Raw genomic sequence first — 22117 nt, 5'->3', positions numbered from 1 at the left:
TGATACGGAATGTAAAAATACTTTGCAGGCAGCTGTCAACTTTCAGATGATTCGACAATTGAGAAAACAGCTAGCAGTAACACCTACCTTCTGATTCTTATACTTTTTAAACAAGATACAAGAGTACTATGTGTGAGGATTATATTCGTCAAATTAATGAGGGACAAGCTGAGTACAGGGTGCTTAAAGGTATTTATCATTTACTTATAACAATTTGGTAACTCTCTTACTGGTTTTAATCTTCCCTATTTAAATGAAATCCTTCCAGCTGAAAACATTGATGTTTCCAACTTACTGAACAGACTGATGCAGTTATAGAAGCTGTTGCAATTGTTGCAAATAATAGTGTCCGAAAAAAACGTTTGTTTTATTTGGAGGAGCGGCAGTGGTAAAACCTTAATTTATAATTACATTTTTACTAAACTTTCAGGTAGAAAGGTTTTTTGGTTGCCAGTTCCTATTTTAGAAAACATTACATGTAGCATTACTCCGGTGTATCCTCATGCGACAGAGCTACGACAAGAAAATATGTTTTTACTTAATGAATTTTGAGAAAATAATTTACAAAGAGGTGGCTAGCCACCCCAAGGATGAACTCAACCTGTTAGGTCTTTGGAAATAAGCTAGAGGTTGTATTCCTCTAGAGAAAATGCCTCCACAAGCACAATTCTCCCCCAAGGAATTAATTAAAAAATAAAATAATGATTTCTAACCATGCTTTTGGGTTTTTCATTTGGGTGGCAATTTATAACAAATTAAACACAAAACATTTTATCGCTAAGTTCCCTTAAACACCAAACATATACACATAATGGTGATGATGAGGTGACAGAAATCCACATTATTCGGAAAAAGAAATTAAAAGTAGTTTAATAATTTTAGGTCACAAAATTGAAAGCACGCTCGTGATGAAACTAAGAATTGGGTAAAGAGAAAATGCGGCTAGGGATATTTTAACAATATACTAAAAGAATTAAGGGTTGAGGAACGCTTTAGATTGAGAGAAATATGAACGGATGGATGTCACAGATTTTGAATACGTTTTGGCTAAAGTCGTGGATTCGATTACACCAAAAGAGAGACTTGCAGGGACAAAACCTATACAAAGGGATGAAATACTAGCATTAGCCCTACGATATTTAATTGTGCAATCTTGCAATCTTACAACTTTTAGTTTAGGATATCACCAAACGCCGTATCCATACATTGTTAACGGTTCTTGTAGGGTATTTTTTGAAACAATGACTCTTTGTCAGTTGCCGAGTGGCTCAACATATCGGGTGGGAGCTATCGACGGAAAGCATGTAAGAAGTCAAAAATCGAAAAATGGTGGATCGTGTTACGAATGTAAATGTCTGTTTGAGGAACTGCTATCAAACAGAAAGGTTAAAGTGGTTTTTCCAATTTAACGCGTACTCTAATTTAACTTTTGCGAAAAATCGTAGTTAATTTTATTTTGATTATTAACAGGTAGCAAGAATTCCCAGTAATTAATTTTCCTCTAATTATTACGCGTAGTCACGCCTTGGTCATGGAAACTTAAACAAACAAGGAAAATTCTTTTTTTAATTTACTTCATTTTTTTTCAAACGACACACAGAAATCATAAACTTTATAACAAATCAAACGGATCTTCGTCGTCTCCCGATTCTTTCTCTAAACTCACCAATGCATTTACCATGCATTTCTGATAGAAATCATTATTTCTGACTTTTGAAGAATCTGAAGTTGTGATCCTGCACACCTCAACCGATTATCGAACCATGGTTTCATTGAAAGAAAGATTCTCATATGCCGCCTTAATCCAATCGGCCATTTGTTGTCGTGTCAACTCGTCATTCATCCAGGCTTTTTCTGAGTTTAACAATAAAGAGATGCTGAGATCTTTAATAGTTTTATCAGATTTTCCTTTAAAATAATCATTGGAGGGAGCATTTTTCCATCTCCGGCAGCTGATAAAACAACGCTAAGATGCTTCTTCTCGCTTCCAGTTGTACGAACAACACACTCCTTAACCCCTTTTGAAGCAATACACTTTAACGGTGGTACCATATCAAAAAACGCTGGTGTTTTATCCATGTTTCCGACAAGAAAGAGCGGATATTTTCCTACCCTCATGAACTTTGTTGCGTCGCATAAAACTTCGTCAAAAGTCCCTACAGCTGCACAGGAAGCTTTTGACTCACGGATGTGCGATTACACAGGCAGAATCTGTTGCGTGAAAGAAATTTAGTCATCCAACCGTTACTCGCCTTATATTCTGAATAATGCGATAATATCAATTTCTTGGCTTTTTCTTTTAATGCCAAAGTACAGACTGGGAAGTTTTGATCTCTTAGGACAAGCATCTATTTGATAAGGTCCTCCTCTACTTCAGGTGGGTAACTTGTTTTTCCTCCTGCACCTGGATGATTTGTCTTTTTCGACTTGGTAACCGCCTTGTAATGGTTTGGCATCAACGATTCCTCGAATTGTTGATTCATTCAATTCGAAAGCTCTACCGGATCTCAGCTTTACTTTGGTTAGTGAAACGCTTTCGAATCTTGCCTGGTGAACAGAGATTGCCACCAGATGGTAAAATATCTCTCGACATTGGTTTCGTACCGTTGGTAGCGTTCAACCATATTCCAAAAATCATGACACTTTACCATTTTTTGGCTAACCTTTTGAAGGAGAATGGGCTTAAAAGGTCTTCCAACAGGTTTTTTCTTTGATTGTTGAGTCGACTTTGACGTTTATACAAAGAAAAATATACAATAAAAAAAAACTGCGAGATATCCATGAGACAAAAAAGGAATGAAATTGCGAAAGAAATTTCGCTGTTACAACATGGCACACACTATATTATTCGCAATTGCTTTAGGAGTTGTGAAATTACAATCTTACCTCCAAGGCACACAACATCCATATCCATGATACTGTCGTCTTTTTCTCCGGATTTTGCAATCGAGGATTGTACTTTGTTTTCGTCTTTTTCAGAAGCCATTGCTTGTCTTTTTAAGTATTTTTTGCAATGATGTTTGCGCTGCCATCTTCTTGAGAATTGGTAACAGAGTATGTTCTTGCAATCTTTCTTGCAAAGAAAAACATTCGAAAGTCCAATGCTTGTGATCTTCTTGCAACCACGCAAACAAAAACATTCGATTTGACGCTGCAATCTCTGCAATGCCGAAATTAGAACACTTTGCTAACGTAGTTTTGAATCACTGCAAGGACTTCTTAGTCCTTGACAAGAAGAAAACAAAAACAGAAACTGATTTTGGGGAATCATTATCGCAAGCGAACTTACTGTCGAGTGTTGCATTAGAGGATACCACGTTTATCAAGATGACCTGGACACAAAAATTGGAAGCACTTTGAAAGTTTGTCACGAAACAAGGGTCGCTGCGATTTTTGAAGACAAATATGCTATGGCTGTTAAATCTGATGACAAAACCATTGGTTATATCCCAAAGTAATGTACTTCTTTTTGAAAAAAAGATGACAAACTCGATATCAAAATCAATGGGGCGAGGCAATGCTCTTGTGATCTTGATCAGGGAGGGATGTAACTGCCATGTAAATACACGTATAGTACGTTAGATTCAGATTTATACAAAAAGCTCAGTGAGTTAGTTGCACATTTTATGGAAGATTACCAAAAAAGAATAGAACCAATTGGAGAAAAAAACATAAAGAAAACGAAAAAGAACGCCGGGAAGAAGCATAGAGTTTGGAAAAATGTATCGTAAACATATATAAATATAATCTGAGTTAACAAAGATTTTTAAAGTCTCTAATTTAGCGCGTCCAATTTATTTTCCCCTAATTATTAACGCGTACTTCGAAAGCCGAAATCTGAAGAAAATTTTGAACATTGCAGCAAGGCACAATGAAATACTCAACCTGTTAAGTTTAATCTTTCTCTAATTTTTCACGCGTAACGTCTAAAATAATTATTTATTGCCACGCGTTAAATTAGAGAAACCACGGTAGTGACTTTGGCATCCAGAATAAAACTACTTTGTTATTGGATATTCAAGATGGGTCATTTCAGCCTCCTGATGACGAAAAATTGTCCAATGGCGCAAAAAATTTGTTTTGAATTTTTCAAGTTAATAAGACTGTTTTTTACAGTAAAAATCGGGATCCAAAACATGTCAAAAACGTAATTTTCACTTCTGTTATAATACATAAAACGCTGATAAAAAGCCCGAATTGGCCGAAAGTTTATCGTCCAGCATTCTTTGTTGATACCATCTTACACGATGGAGAAATCGCTGAAGTCAAATGGCACGAAAATCAAAAATACGTATTACAAGTCTCACTTTCTGGACACAATGCAATACCTCATGTAAAGTCTATTAGAGAAACCTCTACGGACTAATTTGTTAATAGTGAGCATATGAATGACAATGGAAATACTTTTCGACATTAGAAATATATGCATTTGTGAACGATGCCTAGAAAATCGTTATTGTTTATCTTTCCACAGCAGTTATGAATATTCTCAGTTTAGTATTGTCTTTGCAAGTTAGTAATAAAACCAGGGAATGCTATTGCAGAATTGCACCTATTTATCTAGTGTCTAACAAATCTACTTACAGAACTTAAACGGAGATAAAAAAAAAAATGCAGAAGACAAATCAGTCTTTCCCAAAGATAACGGAAGTCTAGAGAACTTGAACCGAGATAAAGAAGTTGCAAAAGAATCAGACTCATCCTATGATAACAGGAGTGTAGAGAACATAAACCAAGATAAAATTGTTGAAAATGCACAATGCTTGGTGCGTATTGGTGGATTTTAACGTTGGTATTTTTCTTTCTCTTTATTTTTTTGTTATATGTATTTATCTTACTAGTAGCAGCGCAGAGTAATTTACGAGGATGTGTGAGTTACTTCTCTGCACTTCGTATTCTGATTCATAAAATCTCGAAAAAGGTATGGTTACTATCAGCACAAATATAAGCTTTTGTTAATGCACATGCTTTAGATTTATAAACATTATTAATTTGATGTAAAAAACGTAGAAGTACGTCGTGTCTGTTTTAAATATCTAAAAAACACATTAGTAACAGCTTAAAATTTGATTACGTTACTGCCAAGTTTTTTTTCTTAAGTATTATCCTGTGCACAATATGCGCCCTAGCTTTAACGTATTCTTAAGCGCTGTCCTTAGATGTTTCTTTGTGTATAAATCAAAAAAGTCTCGATGACCTTGTGTTTTCCTTTGATTGTTTTATTGAAAATACAATCATTTTAACAAAAGAACTGAGTGTCAGCATTGTTTTGTAATTTGCTTCTTTCTTTTCCAGATATGTAAAAAGTGTTAGAAGCTATGCAAAATTTTCGTGAATGTTCGTCGTTGAGCGAGACAATAATGACAAGGAGAATATCTTAGTATATAAAATAACAGGGAATGTTGTAAACGTGTAAAATTGCCTCATTGTCTTCTTTACTGTTAGGATGTATAAACTTACAGAAAGTTTTTACTTTTGCAGTGTAATACAATAGCAGTGATGCTAGTAGGAATTAAATATGTTTTGCCTAATATGATTTTTCAATCCTTTCTTCATTAAAAAGGTGAAGGAAACAGATATATTATGAAATACTAAAAGATATTTTTTACCCGACAGTTTGTTCCCGCTTTTTTTTATAATCGATATTCAAAGTTAAAAAGTCAGCTAATTCTTTCCAGTTCAAATATGTTCGTTCATATAAAGAAACAAAAAATCTCCTGTATTTAAGCAAATTAATTACCTTATTCATCTTTCATTATGTTACAATAAGATTGGTATGATAATCAGAAGTGTCTAGATCACCTACTTAATTTACAAATTGTAGTTGCATTCTTTCAGACCAATAATGACTTTTGGGCCCCGGAAATAACGAAGCACTTTGGAAAAGATAACGAAATCAATTTTAAAATTAAGGGTAGTGATGACACATATCTCTAAGGATTTGAATTTTTCAGACAATGACAGTGAATCAATTCAAGAGGTTCGTTTTTAAATCATCACTAGACGTTTTAAGATTAGAAAACTTTTTGTATGTAAATAACCCTTTAAACTCCTTGAAATCTTGATTAAATTGTAAAATATCTAGCCTCGGATTTCTCAATCTAATTTTTAAACGTTGATTTTAAAAAGAAATAACATCGTAAAGAACGCCTTACTAATACCGAAGAAAGAGAGAGTAAAATGTTTTCGTAACTGTACTACGATGGGTATCCATTAAGAGAATATAAAACAGATAAAAGCTAGGTATCCAAAACTAGATCATTTGAGTTGATAATGAGGTGACAAAACAGCAAGCTGTAATGATAATACTTGTCTAAAGACAGGTGCTTATGGCTATGTAGAGGTTATACCCTTTAAAGATTCCGAAACTTAAAGTTAAATCTAGAGGTTTTGCTCCTCTAAAGAATGTACTCACGAATGGACAAAATTCTTTCTTTTTCCAAGGAGTTAATTGCCACATAAGAACAAAACTTGGGCAAACAAACAAAGAGTAGGACACGACTTCGACCCATATTCCTGCACCAAGGTAACCAAAATGTTTATCTGGGTTACCTCAAGAGATCTGCAAACAGTTTTTTTTCTTTTATCTCAGGCGTAAATTTTTCATCTTCCCTACTTAGTACAATTTTGTATGACTGGGGTAATAAGTGAAGATGTTATTCTCCAACAATAAGACCAGCGCTGGCAAACCCCCTAACTGTCATTTTTTTTAGTTTCTTTATATTTTGACTGAGGTAATAAGTGGAGTCGTCACTCTCCAAAGATAAGATGCAGTCAAACCCCCTTTCCGACGTAATTTTTAATTTGTTTTTCGCCTTTATTTTACCTAGCGTAATAAGTGGAGTCGTCACCCTCCAAAGACGAGACTGATAAAGTAACAATTAATATAGTCAAACCCCCCCTTTGATGAAATAAACGGTAATTGATGGTGTTGATGGCTGCACTTTACATAAGGTGTTAAAGAAAAAGGATCTAATGTTGCACAACATTTAGTAAGCTTTTTTTGCAAGGGACCACTGCTTTGTCTTTGCAATGAAACCACTTACTATGCACTTGGTTTTAAGCGACGGTAGTGTAATGGCCGTTGTCCGTGTTTCCAAAGTAATTAATTGCGGCCCTTAAGTTGTACTGCTTGCGACCTTTTTATACAGTGATAGGTACAGAAAGGGTGCCCGGGTAAAATGTAACAGGAGAACAAACCGTAGGCACAAGACCTCTGCGATGGGCAAAACGGTTTAACTGCAAAATAAAAAATGGACTGCACCCTGCCACTTCTTTTTCCACTGTTGCAGTTTGATCACTCTAACAATACTGACGAGTCAAAACCTGATAATTCCTGCCGCTTAAAAAATTATCTACTGACCATTGTAAAGTCGATTTCAGGGCAAGTTCAAGGAATGGAGATACTTGTTCAGAGGTGCTAGTGTTAAGACGATAGAGGTAATCTGAACTTTTGTAATTTATGTCCATAGTGAGAAGAAGGTTTATACGAGTTCACTGAAACAAACACCTATGAATGTGGAAACATGAGGATTGGTAAAATACACTCATGCTTGGGATTTGGTGCGGGCCCTTGAGTAAGCATCCCCTGCCTATGCTAATGAGACTTAAAAGAATAAAGTAAACTTTTATGAATTGAGAGGACTTTTGTGAAATATTTTGAAAGAAAAGATGTAATTCTTTCGCATATGTTTTAAGTATACTGCCACTAACATACCAAGTTTTCATTTTGCGAGTTTAATTTATAATGCCTATAATCAAGCCTTGTTAATTTTACTCTGTCTACTTCCTTTTCCAATACAGAAAATGAGGGGAGAACTTAAACTGTGAAGAGATGTATTAAACATTACGCACAAATTGCGTGCACTAGATTTTGTTTTCTTTACTGTCGTGTTTAATTCTTCGATAATGTCTGCACCAATTTTTGTTATTTCAACATGTTCAGAAGAAAATACTTCCACAACGGCAACATCGTTTTAATATAATCTGCATCCACCGCCATTCGGAATGATAAAGAAAATACAGCTTTACAAGTTTAGGCCATAACCTCTTCTGAATAACAGCAGATACATCCAGTTAACGCAAAACTGCATAATGACACTAAAGGTTTTAAAACTGTCGTCGTAAACTACATAAGAAACACAAAAACCAGTAAAAAATTACACATTTTCGAATAAAATATTATTCCTTAAAACTACAATAAAGGTCTTCAACAGAGATGTCACACAGAAGAAATCTTTTAAAATGTCGGTGTAACCTGCATGAGAATAACAAAAAGCTAAATTCAGATACTAGATCTTTTTTCTTTGTTTGTTTTTACCTAAGTTGATTTTCTACGGGCCTTGTGGCTAGTATTAACTCTCACTATTTTCTATTCCGGCTTCGAGCTTTCTTGATCAAGAAAATATAAGAGCACTGTGTTCAATTTTAAACGTCTGCTGTGTCTACTTTAAATCTATTGCAGAAATAAAGGTGAGTACGGTTAAACAATAATAATTTAATGAAGAATTGAATAGCATATTAGGTAACATATTTTGATTATTATTTTCAGTACAAAAAGCAATCAAAATCGAAGAAATCGTTGTCCAAAACAGCCACCACTCAACAGCAAATAGATCTCATCCAAAACAGGTTGTTATAACCAACCCTTAAAACAGAGTTATTGGGAAAGAAGAAAGCGATGATTGACAGTCTTGTGGGATCACAAAGAGCACCTCCTAAAAGAAACCCCGGAAATAATCACCTGGGGATACCATCTCCGTGACGATGTCGCGGCCTGATATGAGAAAGGACGACCAAAGAGTACAAGAGATCAAACAGGACGCAACAACCGAGTGTCACATCTGAAGATGTAGAAAGAAATTTGGGACGGGATGTCCTAAACCTGTTACGACCCAACAAAAAGCTAAAGTTGGAGGTAACAAACGATCTGGAAAAAATGCTGTTCCTAAAACTTGACCAGCTGTTTGCTGAGACAGAGAGCTCGCTTATTAACGAAGGTTTGGCAGAAAGGGCAAATCCCTGGTTTTTAAAAAGTACATAATGCCAAAAAAATGCCCATGATAAAGTGTAAATTTAATTGTTTTTCTCAATCAGTTTTCAGGTCGATGTTCTCCACAGATTCAAAGCGTGACATCCACTAACAACAAAAACAATCATTACGAAAACATAATTTACAAAGAGGTGGCTAGCCACTGCAATGATAAACTCAATCTGTTAGGCTTTTGGAAACAAACTAGAGGTTATATGATGATGAGGTGACAAAACAGATAGCTGTAATGATATTGCTTGTCTAATGACAACTGGTTCTACTATAGTTAGAGGTTCTACAGAAAATGCCTCTAGAAGCATAATTTTCCCTTTTTTGAAGGGTGATGAAGGTTTACAATACAGCAACCTGCACTAAAGTATCGTGTTTACAGGGACGATGGTTGTAAATAAAACTGAGATTAGGCTCCAAGAAGAAGGTGCTGAATACAATTTCTTGCTACTTACAAGCATGAGTACTGTGCAACAAAAACCTTAACTATTCCTTGCGAAAATTGATTGTGATATAACAAAACAGGAAGCTGTAATGATGGAACTAGTCTACTGACTCTTTTGTTTTTGAATTGTAGAAGTTACATCCTCTAGGGATCTATATTCAGTGCAAGATCTCCCTTTTTACAAGGATAGTCTGCAGAATCAAATTGAACTAAGGACCCTCTATAAACATTACATTACAAACACCTACTGACAGTTATAAATTGTTATACAACATAGAAAGAAAGAAATAAATATAAAACTATAAATAAGTCCTTCTACTACAAACAATATGACACACGACGGAACCAACAATATAAACGGGACTGGTTACAGATCGAACACAAATAGAAAAAAATCTATATGTTAATATAAAAATATGTAAAAGAGTTAAAGGGAAAGTAACCTCAAAAATGTGAAACTTTTTTTTCGACTATGTATTTGTATTTGAACAGTAAAATCAGAAAAATTACACAAAATCACAAGAATATATCACTAAATACCTATATTCGCTGTTCATATCTTCGTAAAAACTTGGAAGACTGGGTTCTAATTTCAATATGAACTTTTATAGTTCAAAACATTGCGCTAGCTAGACGAGGCCCTATGTTGTTGCTTATAATGCAACAGACTTTTAAATAAGAAACACAAAATGCATCATTGTTTCTTGTCCAGTAACGAAGAAAATGTCGGGAACAGTGTTCCAGACATTTCAGCTTTAAAGCCATTAGTTATAAGCCTGAAATGTCGTTGGAAGAGCAAGATCAATTTTTAAGTTCAAACCATGAAGACGAAGTTATATAAAAATAAGGCAATCGAATTGGAAACAATAATTGGTGTAAATGAGGTGGTCACTGTAGAGAAATGAGTTTATTCGCCGAAAGTTTCTGCTGCAAAGATAATAATGAAATTCCTGTTAGAAAAAGATGTTCAGGAAGACATACCATCGTGTGCTTTATGGCCAATCCGCAATAAATACTCTAAAGCCGATAGATATTTCCGAATTGTTGTCATTACCCCCGTCTGTAAAGACATGCATGCGACGAAAACATTTACTTGTTGTAAGGTGCATAATTTTTAGACTTGAATGTCAAAGTAAGTTTGAGAAAAAATGAAACGAGACAAAGATATTAGGAAGTCATCAATAGGAGTAACTACATCGCAATGCAGATATAATTGGCCTTTTAAGACAGAGATGTTATTGAAAAAAGGAGGTTTCTCTCCAAAGAATAAGAAGCAACTGGAAAACTTCTGCATTCTCCCCATTACAGGGATGATCAAAAAGCTAATGGATTTCGGCTGTACTGAAACAAACAATCATGAATGTGGAAACATGGGGATTGGTGAAATTCACTCATGCTTGGGATCTGGTGCAGGCCCTTGAGTAAGCATCCCCTGCCTCCTGCATTATCATTGTGTAAAATATAATTTTGTTGACTTGGTATGTAATTGTTGGTTACAAACACGAAGTTTATACCGAGCTTGCATCTTTTTATCCCGACTGATAGCCTTGTGGTAGAGCGTTCGCTTCCAGTGCGGGAGGTCTTGGGTTCAAACCCCTGCCGAGTCATGCCAAAGACTATAAAAGTGTAAATCTATCCTTTCTGCTTAGCGCTCAGCATGAGAATAGGATTGATATCTTAGGCGGTTGTCTAGTTGAGCGATTGCTGTGCTTCCACGACTTTCATAGCTCAAATGGGAGCTTTAAATCCGCTAGGACCCCCTTCGCAGGACCCTCGTTGATAGCAGTACCAATAGGAACTGAAGAGGTTATCCTGGTTAAATAATAGTAGTAATAGTAATAATAATAAAACAAATACGAAAGAAGCATGTGTTTGGTTGATAAATACAAAGTCAAATGATTTACGTAAATCAGGTAATTGCCGGAAGATCTTTTTTAAAGCAGTCTGACTCTGAGTTCGTGGAAGATATATAAATTCCTGAATCCTTAGGCAAAGGACCAGTTCTTCTAATGTTATGTGACCCTCTTTTTCAAAGCTTTTTTTTTTTTCTCTGCGCTGGGAATTTTGAAAAAAACTACAACATCATCAAGATTTTCTTTTGATTTATTATTACCAGTTTTGTTAGTGCAGTTGATGGCGGCGCAATTTGGAATGTTTAAGTAAATTAACAACTAATACTGCTTTTACCCCCAGCACACTAAACTTTCTGAACTAAAAAACGTCATAATTTTAAATCTACCCAATCCTTTTAAAATCGTAAAGGGGTCGGAATAACGAAGCGATTTCACGCATAGTAAACACAACTTTTTACTAAGTTAGTGAAACTTTATGAAAAAGTATAGGTATTTCAATTGTGTTTTTGTTGCGGCTGTTGTTTTTTAAAATAGAAAATTAGAGCTTACTTCCCCTTTAAATAAAGCCCTCCTGTGCGCCAGAACATGTGACTCTGGCTGTAGCTTCCCACATGTGTTTCAGGTCCCAACACTCAGCCCTACACAGGAATTTGTCATTATAAGACCAGCCCGTAGATATTTTGACCATGGACAGCAGGGCTGACAAGCCTGAAGACCTAGTTGGGCACCTTAGTGGGGCCATTACACCCAAGACAAGATCATGATGAGGGGATAAAACAGCTAGATGTAATATTTCTTGTTTAATGACAGCTGGTTCTACTATAGTTAGAGATTGCAACCCTCTAAAAATTTTTCAAAAAAACAAAATCCTCCTTTTTGCAAGGATTTCCTAAAAACATTAACCGTAAAGAGGCAGAAAAATACAACAGCGACAGAACACAACACAGAACAATAAATATTAGAGCAATTCGAAATGAATTAAATAAGTACAAATGAGATAAATAAAACTTATCGTCTAAAAAGCTAAACCCCTTGCTAAACTTCTTATAAGTTACCAGATAACAGTGATCTGAACTCTCTACCCTCTGGGTATTGACGGTGCACTGGTTCGAAGGACCAGCAGGGATAATACAAAAGAGCTCGGATATACATTTTCCTCCCGCATGACCACGAAAGTACAGGTTTTAAAACTTAATGATAAATTAAAAAATGATTTTTTATAGACACTAATTGGTTGAGTGTCATTTTTATTTTGGCCACCCTTTTTAATGGCCCCACCCGGCAAAGCCAAAATAAAAATGAAAACGACACAACACATGTGAGAAGATGAACAGAACTTTAATCAAGGGCAGTTAGGTTTCGACCCATATTTCTGAACCTAAGTACCTGGATGTCTAGCTGGGTCACCTCGAAAAGGTCTGCTGACGGTCATCAGCAGAAACTAGACATTCCTGTCTTCCTAAAGTAAACTTTAACCATTCTCTGTTTAGCTTTGTTATTCCTTGTTTTTTTAACTCAGGTAATAAGTGGAGTCGCTACTCTCTAAAGGCAAGACCATATGTGATCAAACCCCCAGCTTATATATATGTAATTTTTTAAACTGGAATAATAAGTGGAGTCGTCACTCCCCCAAAGACAAGACCAACTATGATCCCCCCTCGAAACTTAATTTTTATTTGATTTTGCTTTTATATTTGGCTTGGGTGATAAGTGGAGTCGCCACTCTCCAAGGACTAGACTGAAAAAATAACAATTAATATAGTACAACCGTCTTGATGACATAAACGGTAATTGATAGTGTTAATGGCTACACTTTACAAAAGCTGTTAAAGAAAAAGGATGTAATATTACGCGATTTAGTAAGTTTGAGATAAGGGACCACTGCTCTGTCTCTGCAATGAAAAAGTATAGGGTTAATAAAGGTGGGTTTCCACTTGTCTGTTTGGTAGCAGACACCGGAACGGGAACAGGATAATAATCACGTGAGCATGCGCATTACGATTTTCTTGTTGTCCCACGGGATAATTTTGTTGTACGTTTTGTCCCGGGAAAAAGTTGAATCGAGTTCAACTTTTTCCCGCTACGTTACGGGACAGGAAATTTACTAACCAATCAGATTGTAGTATTTTTGCAAGCATAGAATTTTATCTTTCTGTTGATGTTGGTTTTCTACGCTCGTCAAAACAAACTTTTTTCAAGATGGCGGAGTACACAGAGACAGATAAAGAATTTGATATAGAATTGTACAATGCAGAGGAGGATGCTTTCATCATGGCAAATCAACGGTATTTGCAACAGGAAAAGACCACGGAGCTGCTCATTAGTGATAACAGAACTATAGCAGAAACTCTAGAACAAGAAGATCGACCAGCAGCAACTATTCATACTACATCACAACAACATCAACAACGAGAACTGGGACAACAACACGAGAGAGACTGGGAAATTCACCTCATTGAGAAAGTCAGGGGATTCCAGTGCATCTGGAATACTAGATGTAGAGCCTATAAAGAAACACCTTAAAAAACTGAAGCCATTCCCATATCACTATGTCCAAAACCACTACCGTCGCTGTTTCGTCCAGTGTCTCCAATATCGAGAAGAGTAAACTTATAGTTTCCATTACACACAGCCATAGACCATTTCGGGGATTATGCGCCATTATGGATTTTCGAAGCCCGGTGGTGAAGGCTGAACTTTGAACCCTATATGCCGTAGTAGAAAACTCTCTTAAAACACACAAAAAGAAACGAGTTTTGTATACACTGTTAGCGTGCCTAGGTCTTCGTATGTTTTTATCTAAGTAACAGGGGATAGCACCAGACAACATTTATTTTAGCGTATTGATTTGATCTATTAATTAATTAGAAATGGATACCGAGTGTCTTTTATTATTATTTTAACGCTGAAGTGATATGTTTAATCAACTTTAAACATATTTTTACGATCGAATTATGCCGGTTACAACGTATAAGGATTTTTTAGAACTTAGTGCGAGGCAGCTGACTGACTTCTTGTCAGCTCTTACAACGTGTAAGGATTTTTTAAACTTATTGTGAGGCTGCTTGTAGACTGAGTAATAGTTGAGTTAATCGCCAGGGCTTTTTCTGCTTTGGAACTTATTATGCCAATAATTCAAACGAGCTTCAAAGAGTAATTTATTTATTCATTATAAAGATTTACACTTTAGTAATAAATTACTGCTATAATTGCGTGTCCTGATAAAGAAACCGATAAAGACATACATATATATAACAAAAAATCATGTAAAATATACATTGTGACTGAAGCAAATAACATAGAACAATAAGGGAAGCGTACAAAAAAATTATAGGGCAATAGCAAAAGCAGGGAAGAGAGACAGGTATTCTTTCTAATACCACTCTTGAAAGACTTCAGAGAGGAGTGTTTAGGTAGACAAATCAAGGGACAAATATACGATTAGTGTAATTATCATCGAAAAACAAAATTATAAAAATATCAAAATAATAAAATTATTTGCAATTAAAAATGACTACCGACTTTATTCCTAAAATTTTGCTACTGAACCTGTTCACCGTATCTCTATGGGCAGTGTATTGAAAATTTTTACACCCATTATAAAGAAGAAGGCAGATTATATTGCGAGCTTAAGTTTCACTTTAGGAATAGATAACATTGTAGAGTTTTGACAAGTATTTTGACAATGGATTATAACTCTCTAGATCTTCACAAATATTACAACCCAAACATTTCTTTACAAATCCAAAAACAAAGTTCAAGTCCAAATCCAGTAAAGAATTTCCAAAATCAAAAATTTCTCTCTAAAAATCCAAGTTTAAAATCCAATGCCAATATCTTTATAATACACAATTTTAAATATCTAAATATAAAATGAAATTACCTTTAATCAAGCATTTTTTAGGATATACTAAGTTGCCTTTATTGTACAAAAAGAAATTAAAAGTACAAATAAGTGCATAATAAAAGCATCTTTCAAAATATATATCATAAAATTAGTATCACAAACATAGAAACAGATAACAAAAAGCAAATCTGTCCTGCCGCAAGCATGTCCGTTAGGAAAAAGACTGAACAAAACGTGAAGTCCAAAGTTCAACTTGCACCACCGGGCTTCGAAAATACATAATGGCGCATAATCTCCAAAATGATCTATTAAAACAATAGAATGAAACTTTTTGTAGTCAAAGAAAAATGAGCCTGATCTAGCTGGTATTACAATATGTTTCCCATCTACAGCTCCAAAACAGTTAGCAAAATTCCATTTTCTTTCAAACTCATTTGCAACTTCTCTCCATTCAGCTTCACTCTGCGGATGAGAAATATACTTTTCAGCTAACATGTTCCAAAGAGCAGAGCTTGTTTCGGTAATGATTCTACCTATCGCTGTTGGACTTATGCGAAACATACCGGTTGGATCTCTCTGAGAAATACCCTCAAAGATATATTAAAGTGTCACAGTTAACCTTTCACTAGGTCCAATTGCTTCAAGTTTGATAGAACATTTCGTTATAGCTGCGGCAATAAGTTTCAGAAAATCTTCATACTTAGTAGGAGTCGTTCGAAAGTACTTGAAAAATACTCTGGATCATACAGTACCATACCTTTAATAATCAAATTGAATGCTCCTTTTGTTTGCCTTTCCATGAATAGTTGTCTAACTTACATTCTTTTTCTATACTTCACACTTATTTTGCATTTCAAAGGACAGAATAATAATAATAACGAAGTTCTTCTGCTGAGTTTACTGATAAAGGCTGCCAATAGCACTGCAGATAATACCCTTAAAATCAATGAGTTGTTAACACGTTCGCTGCCGCGGCCGTATTTACCGGGCGTTCATTATTTGCCGAGGCAAAAAAGCAGTGGCGTCAATTCACTGCCGGTGCTATTTTTAGCGTATCCATGCTATTTGCCAAAGCTATATCTCAAAACTACCTATTTTGTTACTAAGGTTATCATACATATTCTTTGAGCATATTTCAAACTGAAGGTCATGGTTTAAAAAAACCCACTACGAGTATACTCGTAGTTCGGCATTGCAGAAAGAATTTTTTTCTCCAGTGCCGAACTACGAGTATACTCGTAGTAACTGATTTCAAAGAAGCTGACATATTGCAGCATTTTCGAACAATTTTAAAGGAAACTCTTGCATTGCAGTCTATTTTAGAGTGTTTTTTGATAATTTAAAGCTGTCGGAACAAAAATAGCTTCATTTTTATTTGGCTTGCACTTGGTAGAATGAGTAAAAAAGGTGAGGATTTTACGTTCTTTTATAGTTTTTTTTTACTAAGCATGTGAGTGCATTTCTTGGTTTATCGTTTCCTACTGTTATCAATTACCCTTGTGCTATTTTTGTTGATTATTTCCCAAGCTTGGCCTTTTAGATTAACGTTAATTTAAGTTCACATAATTTTTTTTCTATCATCATAGCACATCAACGATATACTTCCGCTGAAGTAGCACAAATGATCTTAGAAGTTCGAGTTGATAGTGAAGATGAGGTTCCTGAATTAGGAGATTCAGATTCTCTATATACTGATTCTTCTACTTCGTCTTCAAGCGAATCAGAGATAGAATCAGATTCCGAACAAGAACAAATTCCTGTGGTACCCAATAGTCCTGAAAGACCCCGAAAACGAGTTAGAACCAGAGGGGGACTTGCCTTTAGAGGGGCACTTGCTCCCAGACCAACTAACGATCATGCCCAACCAATTGCTCGTCCAGAAAGTATACCTGCAAATGATCAAGCTGAAAACTCTGATACGAAAGAAAATCCATGGAAAGACGAACCAAACATTGTTAAAGTATTTGATTTTAATGAAGAGCCTGGTTTGAAAATAGACATGGAAAACAAAGAGCCTGTGGATTTCTTTAATCTTTTCGTCACAGAAGAGTTGATTAATGTGATGGTAGTTGAAACTAATCGTTATGCAGAGCAGGAAATCGAGAAACAGCGTCCACTTAAAAGGAGCTCTTGATTGAAAGATTGGAAACCAATAAATGCAGAAGAGATGAGACTATTCCTTGGGACTCTCCTTCATATGGGAAGTGTCAAATTGCCATCCTTTGAGCATTACTGGTCCAAAAATAAACTTTACAAGTTCCCAGTGTTTTCTAAGGTAATGTCTCGAAATAAGTTTCAGTTAATGTTAAGGTTTTGGCACTTTGTTGATAATGAAACAACAGTTGGTGGACGCTTGAATAAAATTCAACTACTGATTGATCAATTGAACGGGACAATGGCTAACATTTACACACCCGACAAGAATTTTTCGATTGACGAATCAATGATGCTTTGGAGAGGACGCCTCATATTCAGGCAATATATAAAAAACAAACGACACAAATACGGCGTTAAATTTTATGAGCTTTGCAAGTCTGACGGCATTGTTTTGAATGTTAAAATTTACTCTGGTGAACCGACACCCGACCCTCGTTAGGTCAAACAGGGGCCATTGTTTTGGAATTGATGGGAAACTTTCTCGGAAAAGGTTATCATCTTTTCACTGATAATTTCTACAATTCTTTTGAGTTAGCCAAACACCTGCTTGGTGAAAGCACCTACATATGTGGGACATTGCGAAGCAATCGAAAGTCGAACCCAAAAGAAGTTACTAAAGCAAAGTTGAAAAAGGGAGAGAGCATTAGTAGGAGCAGAGAAGTTGTCACCGTTGCGAAGTGGAAAGACAAACGAGACGTGTTGGTGATTAGCAATATGCATGCTCTGGAAATGCTCGAAGTATCAAACCGGAGAGGCGAGAAAAAGTTGAAACCCAACATCATCCGTGACTACAATCAAAACATGTCAGGTATCGATCAGGCTGACCAAATGGTATCATATTACGACTGCCTCAGGAAAACAACTCGGTGGTATAAGAAGGTTGCATTGCATATGATTGATATTTTTGTTTTCAACGCATTTTGTCTCAATTCAACATATGGAACAAAGAAATCAATCTCGATGTTAAAGTTCAGGGAAATGATCATTACCGATCTAATTGGAGAACGGTTAAACGATAACCCACCAGTACAAAACAACAACACCAACGATTTCCATTACTTAGTCGCCATACCACCAAACGAAAAGAAGAAATTGCCAACAAAACCATGTAGAGTGTGTTCCAAAATAAAACGAAAGGAAACACGATATCAATGTGTTGGTTGTGAAAACCGGCCACCATTATGTGTAGGAGAATGTTTCAAAACATATCATGTAAAATAATTAGTTTATATGTCATTTTAGTGGAAAGATATGGATATTCATTCGTCTAGATTATAGCTATATTTTCCCGCAAAGTCCAAAATCAATCACCAAAAAGAAGGAAACCCCAGGTTTTTAAAGTAAACACATGGTCAACATTTAAAAACAAACCTTTCCTTTAATTAGAAAAATAAGATTCACGTGACTAGAATAAGCCAATCAGTTTCAATATTAATTTGAAATCATATGCTAAAAGTACGAGTATACTCGTAGTTGGCAAATAAATGACGCCCGCTTACTACGAGTATACTCGTAGTTGGCAAATAAGTGACGCCCGCTTATTACGAGTATACTCGTATTTGGCAAATAAGTGACGCCCGCGTACTACGAGTATACTCGTAGTTGGCAGTCAACGTGTTAAGAGCTTCGTCTGCTCGTAGATACAGTCACATATTAGTAAATGGTGATTTTCATTATCCAAAAATTGACTGGGATAATTGGACGGCCCATGGTAATGAAAAGAGCTTGAATTTTATTAAATGTCTAAGAGACTGCTACTTCAATCAGTTGATTACAAAACCCACCAGAGGGAGAGGAAATAATAACCCATCAATACTTGATCTTGTTATTACAAATGACGATGATTTTATAGAAACTTGTAACACGTTTTCTCCTCTCGGCAAAAGTGACCATTTCGTGGTAGAAGTGGTTTTTAAATGTGAAGTAAATGAAATAAGGAAAAAAACAGTTCTGGAAATATGTTAACAACAAGCGCAAATCTAAATCAGAAATACCCAGTTTAAAAAGAACTGATGTTAAATTAGCTGAGTCAAGTAAAGAAAAAGCCGACACTTTATCAGAATTCTTTGCAAGTGTATTTACATCAGAACCACCAGGGACTTGGACGCCAAAGAATAAACCAAACATTGTGAATAGTCTTAGTATTACCATAACAGAAAAAATGGTGTATGACAAGTTATGTAACCTCAATATTTCTAAGTCCCCTGGACCCGACAATATGCATCCACGTGTATTGAAAGAGCTTGCAGATGTATTAACGCCAGCAATAACTGAAATTTTTAACAATTCCTTGAGATCTGCAACTGTACCTGAGAATTGGAAGTATGCTAATATTAGTGCTATATTCAAAAAAGGAGACAAGAACTTACCAACAAACTACCGTCCTGTAAGTTTAACATCAATTTTATGTAAAATCCTTGAATCATTTATTAAAGATGCACTCGTGAAATTTTTGGTAGATAATGGTTTGTTGTCTAATAAGCAATATGAGTTTATATCTGGAAGATCCACAGTACTACAGCTAATCAAAGTTTTGGATAAGTGGACTGAGATTCTTGATAGAGGGGGAGCAGTAGATGTAATTTATTGTGATTTTATGAAAGCCTTTGATAAAGTACCACACAATAGGTTGATAGCAATACTTCAGTTTTATCAAGTCGATTGATTGTTCCATTATATCGTGGGTCAAGGACTTTCTATCAAACCGATTCCAACGCGTGGTGATAAATGGTGAAGAGTCAGACTAGGCTAAAGTGATTAGTGGGGTTCCACAGGGATCTGTGTTAGTTTAGTTGTTAGTCAATTTTGTTTGTGATTTACATCAATACCATAATACAGGAAGTTCAATACTCGGATATATTCTTATTTGCTGATGATAATAAATTATTTCGTGAAATATTTTCGAGTAAGGACTCTCGCAAACTACAAGAAGATCTAAATAGTATAGTGCAGTGGTCTAATAATACCCTGTTGAAATTTAATCCAGATAAATGTGTTGCAATGAGAATAACTACAAAAAATAGACTATCAAGTCCATGCAATTACGTTATGAATGGTTCCGCCCTTAGAAATACAAGTTGTGAAGAAGATCTTGGTGTATTAATAGATAACCATCTAACATTTTCAAACCACATTTCATTAAAGGTTAAAAAAGCAAATCAGATTATGGGCTTGATTCGAAGGACATTTGACTATATGGATAATGAAAACTTTGTCTTGTTGTTCACATCCCTTGTCAGACCACATATTGAGTATGCTAACACAGTATGGTGTACATTCTTGAAAAAGGACATGTTGATTGTGGAAAACGTACAACGTAGAGCTACGAAAATGCTCCCAGGTATGAAGGATTTAACATATGATGAAAGGCTCAGGTTACTGAAACTTCCTTCATTATTCTACAGAAGATATCGAGCAGATATGATTGAGACATTCAAGATAACTAATAATGTTTATGACGAAGCTGTTACTGAGAACTTGTTATTGCCAAAATTGTCTAACACCAGAGGACACGATAAAGCACTTTTTAAAAGAAGCTGTAACTTGGATTTGCGAAAGTTCTCATTCACGAATCGTGTAGTGACTTTATGGAATTCTTTACCTGAGGACACAGTGTCATGTAACACAGTGAATCAATTTAAAATGAAGCTAGACAAATTATGGTCTGATAAAGATTAATTATATTATTATGATCTGGATATTACTAATTTCATATATTAGATAGGGAGGAGTGTCTTTGTGAATGGGGTGTTTGAACAATTTTTTTTTTTTTTTTTGAGATTAACCTCACTAATATTATCATTATTATCATACTCTTTTCTTGTTTGTTTGATTGTTTTGCGATCATTATTATTATTATTTTTTTAATTGCCTTTTTTTCAAATTTTATTTATAATCTAAAGCAAAGTTAAATATTTTACCAATTACATTTTAAAAAGTATTAAAAATTTAAAATCATAGTATTTCATGCCTGGTACACAGATGTATTCGAAATCGCAGTGTAAATGTATTTACTCAAATTGACTGAGAAGCCTCCTTGTTCAATTGCTTTTAGGTAGCTGCTATAAGGTTTATTTAAATCTTATCCATGTTCTTTACCGAGCTTCCATTCTTGTCCAGGTTTTTTTTTATCTATTTATTTATTATGAGCTGACCCTAGAGGTTGTTGTAACCTGAAATTATTGTCAGGATACACTATACTATACCATATTTGTTTACATTTTGACTTTTGGCGCGTTTAAAGCTGTTTTTTTTCCGCTTGTCCTGTTCCCGTTCCCATTTAATGGAAATGATTTTTCCCGTCTGTCCCGTTCCCATTCCCGTTCCCGTGTCTACCAAACGGATAAGTGGAAACCCACCTTAAAAAGATGGACATATTCGTGTAGCAAAACCTACTTTGTGCCCTGAATCATAACGAGTAGCTCAAAACTCTTAGGTTTCGTGCCCTTAAATCTATTTTCGACAAGGCTATGTTAACATTTCATAAAATCTGTATATGCGTTGGGAACAGTTTTCTAGAAATTTTGTCCATGTCGGAATTTGTGAATGCAACTTTTTTTAAAAAAATCTAAAATCCTGTGCATCAATATAGCGAATTTATTCTCATCGAAGAACTGGTGCAATCTATGGTATTTTTCATAAGAATCTTCCCCTAACATGCACAATTTTGCTTGTTCATGCAGGTCGCAATAATGTTAATTCCCATTCGCTGTTACAGTCATTTTATTTCTTCACATCATTCAACCATAACTCATTTGCGTTTGTTTTTTTGATGG

The 22117-nt window shown here is 35.3% G+C and overlaps 3 protein-coding genes across 3 annotated transcripts; all 3 read left to right on the top strand.

Moving 5' to 3' along the window:
* The first annotated feature begins 17382 nt into the window (after positions 1-17382).
* On the top strand, positions 17383-17781 carry LOC130648035 (piggyBac transposable element-derived protein 4-like). Its single transcript, XM_057454054.1, has one exon. The coding sequence runs from the start codon at positions 17383-17385 to the stop codon at positions 17779-17781; it is 399 nt and encodes a 132-aa protein (XP_057310037.1).
* A 29-nt stretch (positions 17782-17810) lies between these two features.
* On the top strand, positions 17811-18563 carry LOC130648033 (piggyBac transposable element-derived protein 4-like). The gene has a single exon (XM_057454053.1). It carries the CDS (start codon positions 17811-17813, stop codon positions 18561-18563), a length of 753 nt encoding a protein of 250 aa, XP_057310036.1.
* Positions 18564-18826: 263 nt separating this feature from the next.
* Positions 18827-21020, top strand: LOC130648032 (uncharacterized). Its single transcript, XM_057454052.1, has 4 exons — positions 18827-18889; positions 18945-19265; positions 19315-19920; positions 20181-21020. The coding sequence occupies exons 1-4, from the start codon at positions 18827-18829 to the stop codon at positions 21018-21020; spliced, it is 1830 nt and encodes a 609-aa protein (XP_057310035.1).
* The last annotated feature ends 1097 nt before the right edge of the window (positions 21021-22117 follow it).

This window comes from Hydractinia symbiolongicarpus, chromosome 6, assembly GCF_029227915.1.
Source record: "Hydractinia symbiolongicarpus strain clone_291-10 chromosome 6, HSymV2.1, whole genome shotgun sequence".
NCBI classification, from domain to species: Eukaryota; Metazoa; Cnidaria; class Hydrozoa; order Anthoathecata; family Hydractiniidae; genus Hydractinia; species Hydractinia symbiolongicarpus.
This window is presented reverse-complemented; position numbering and strand designations above follow the sequence as displayed.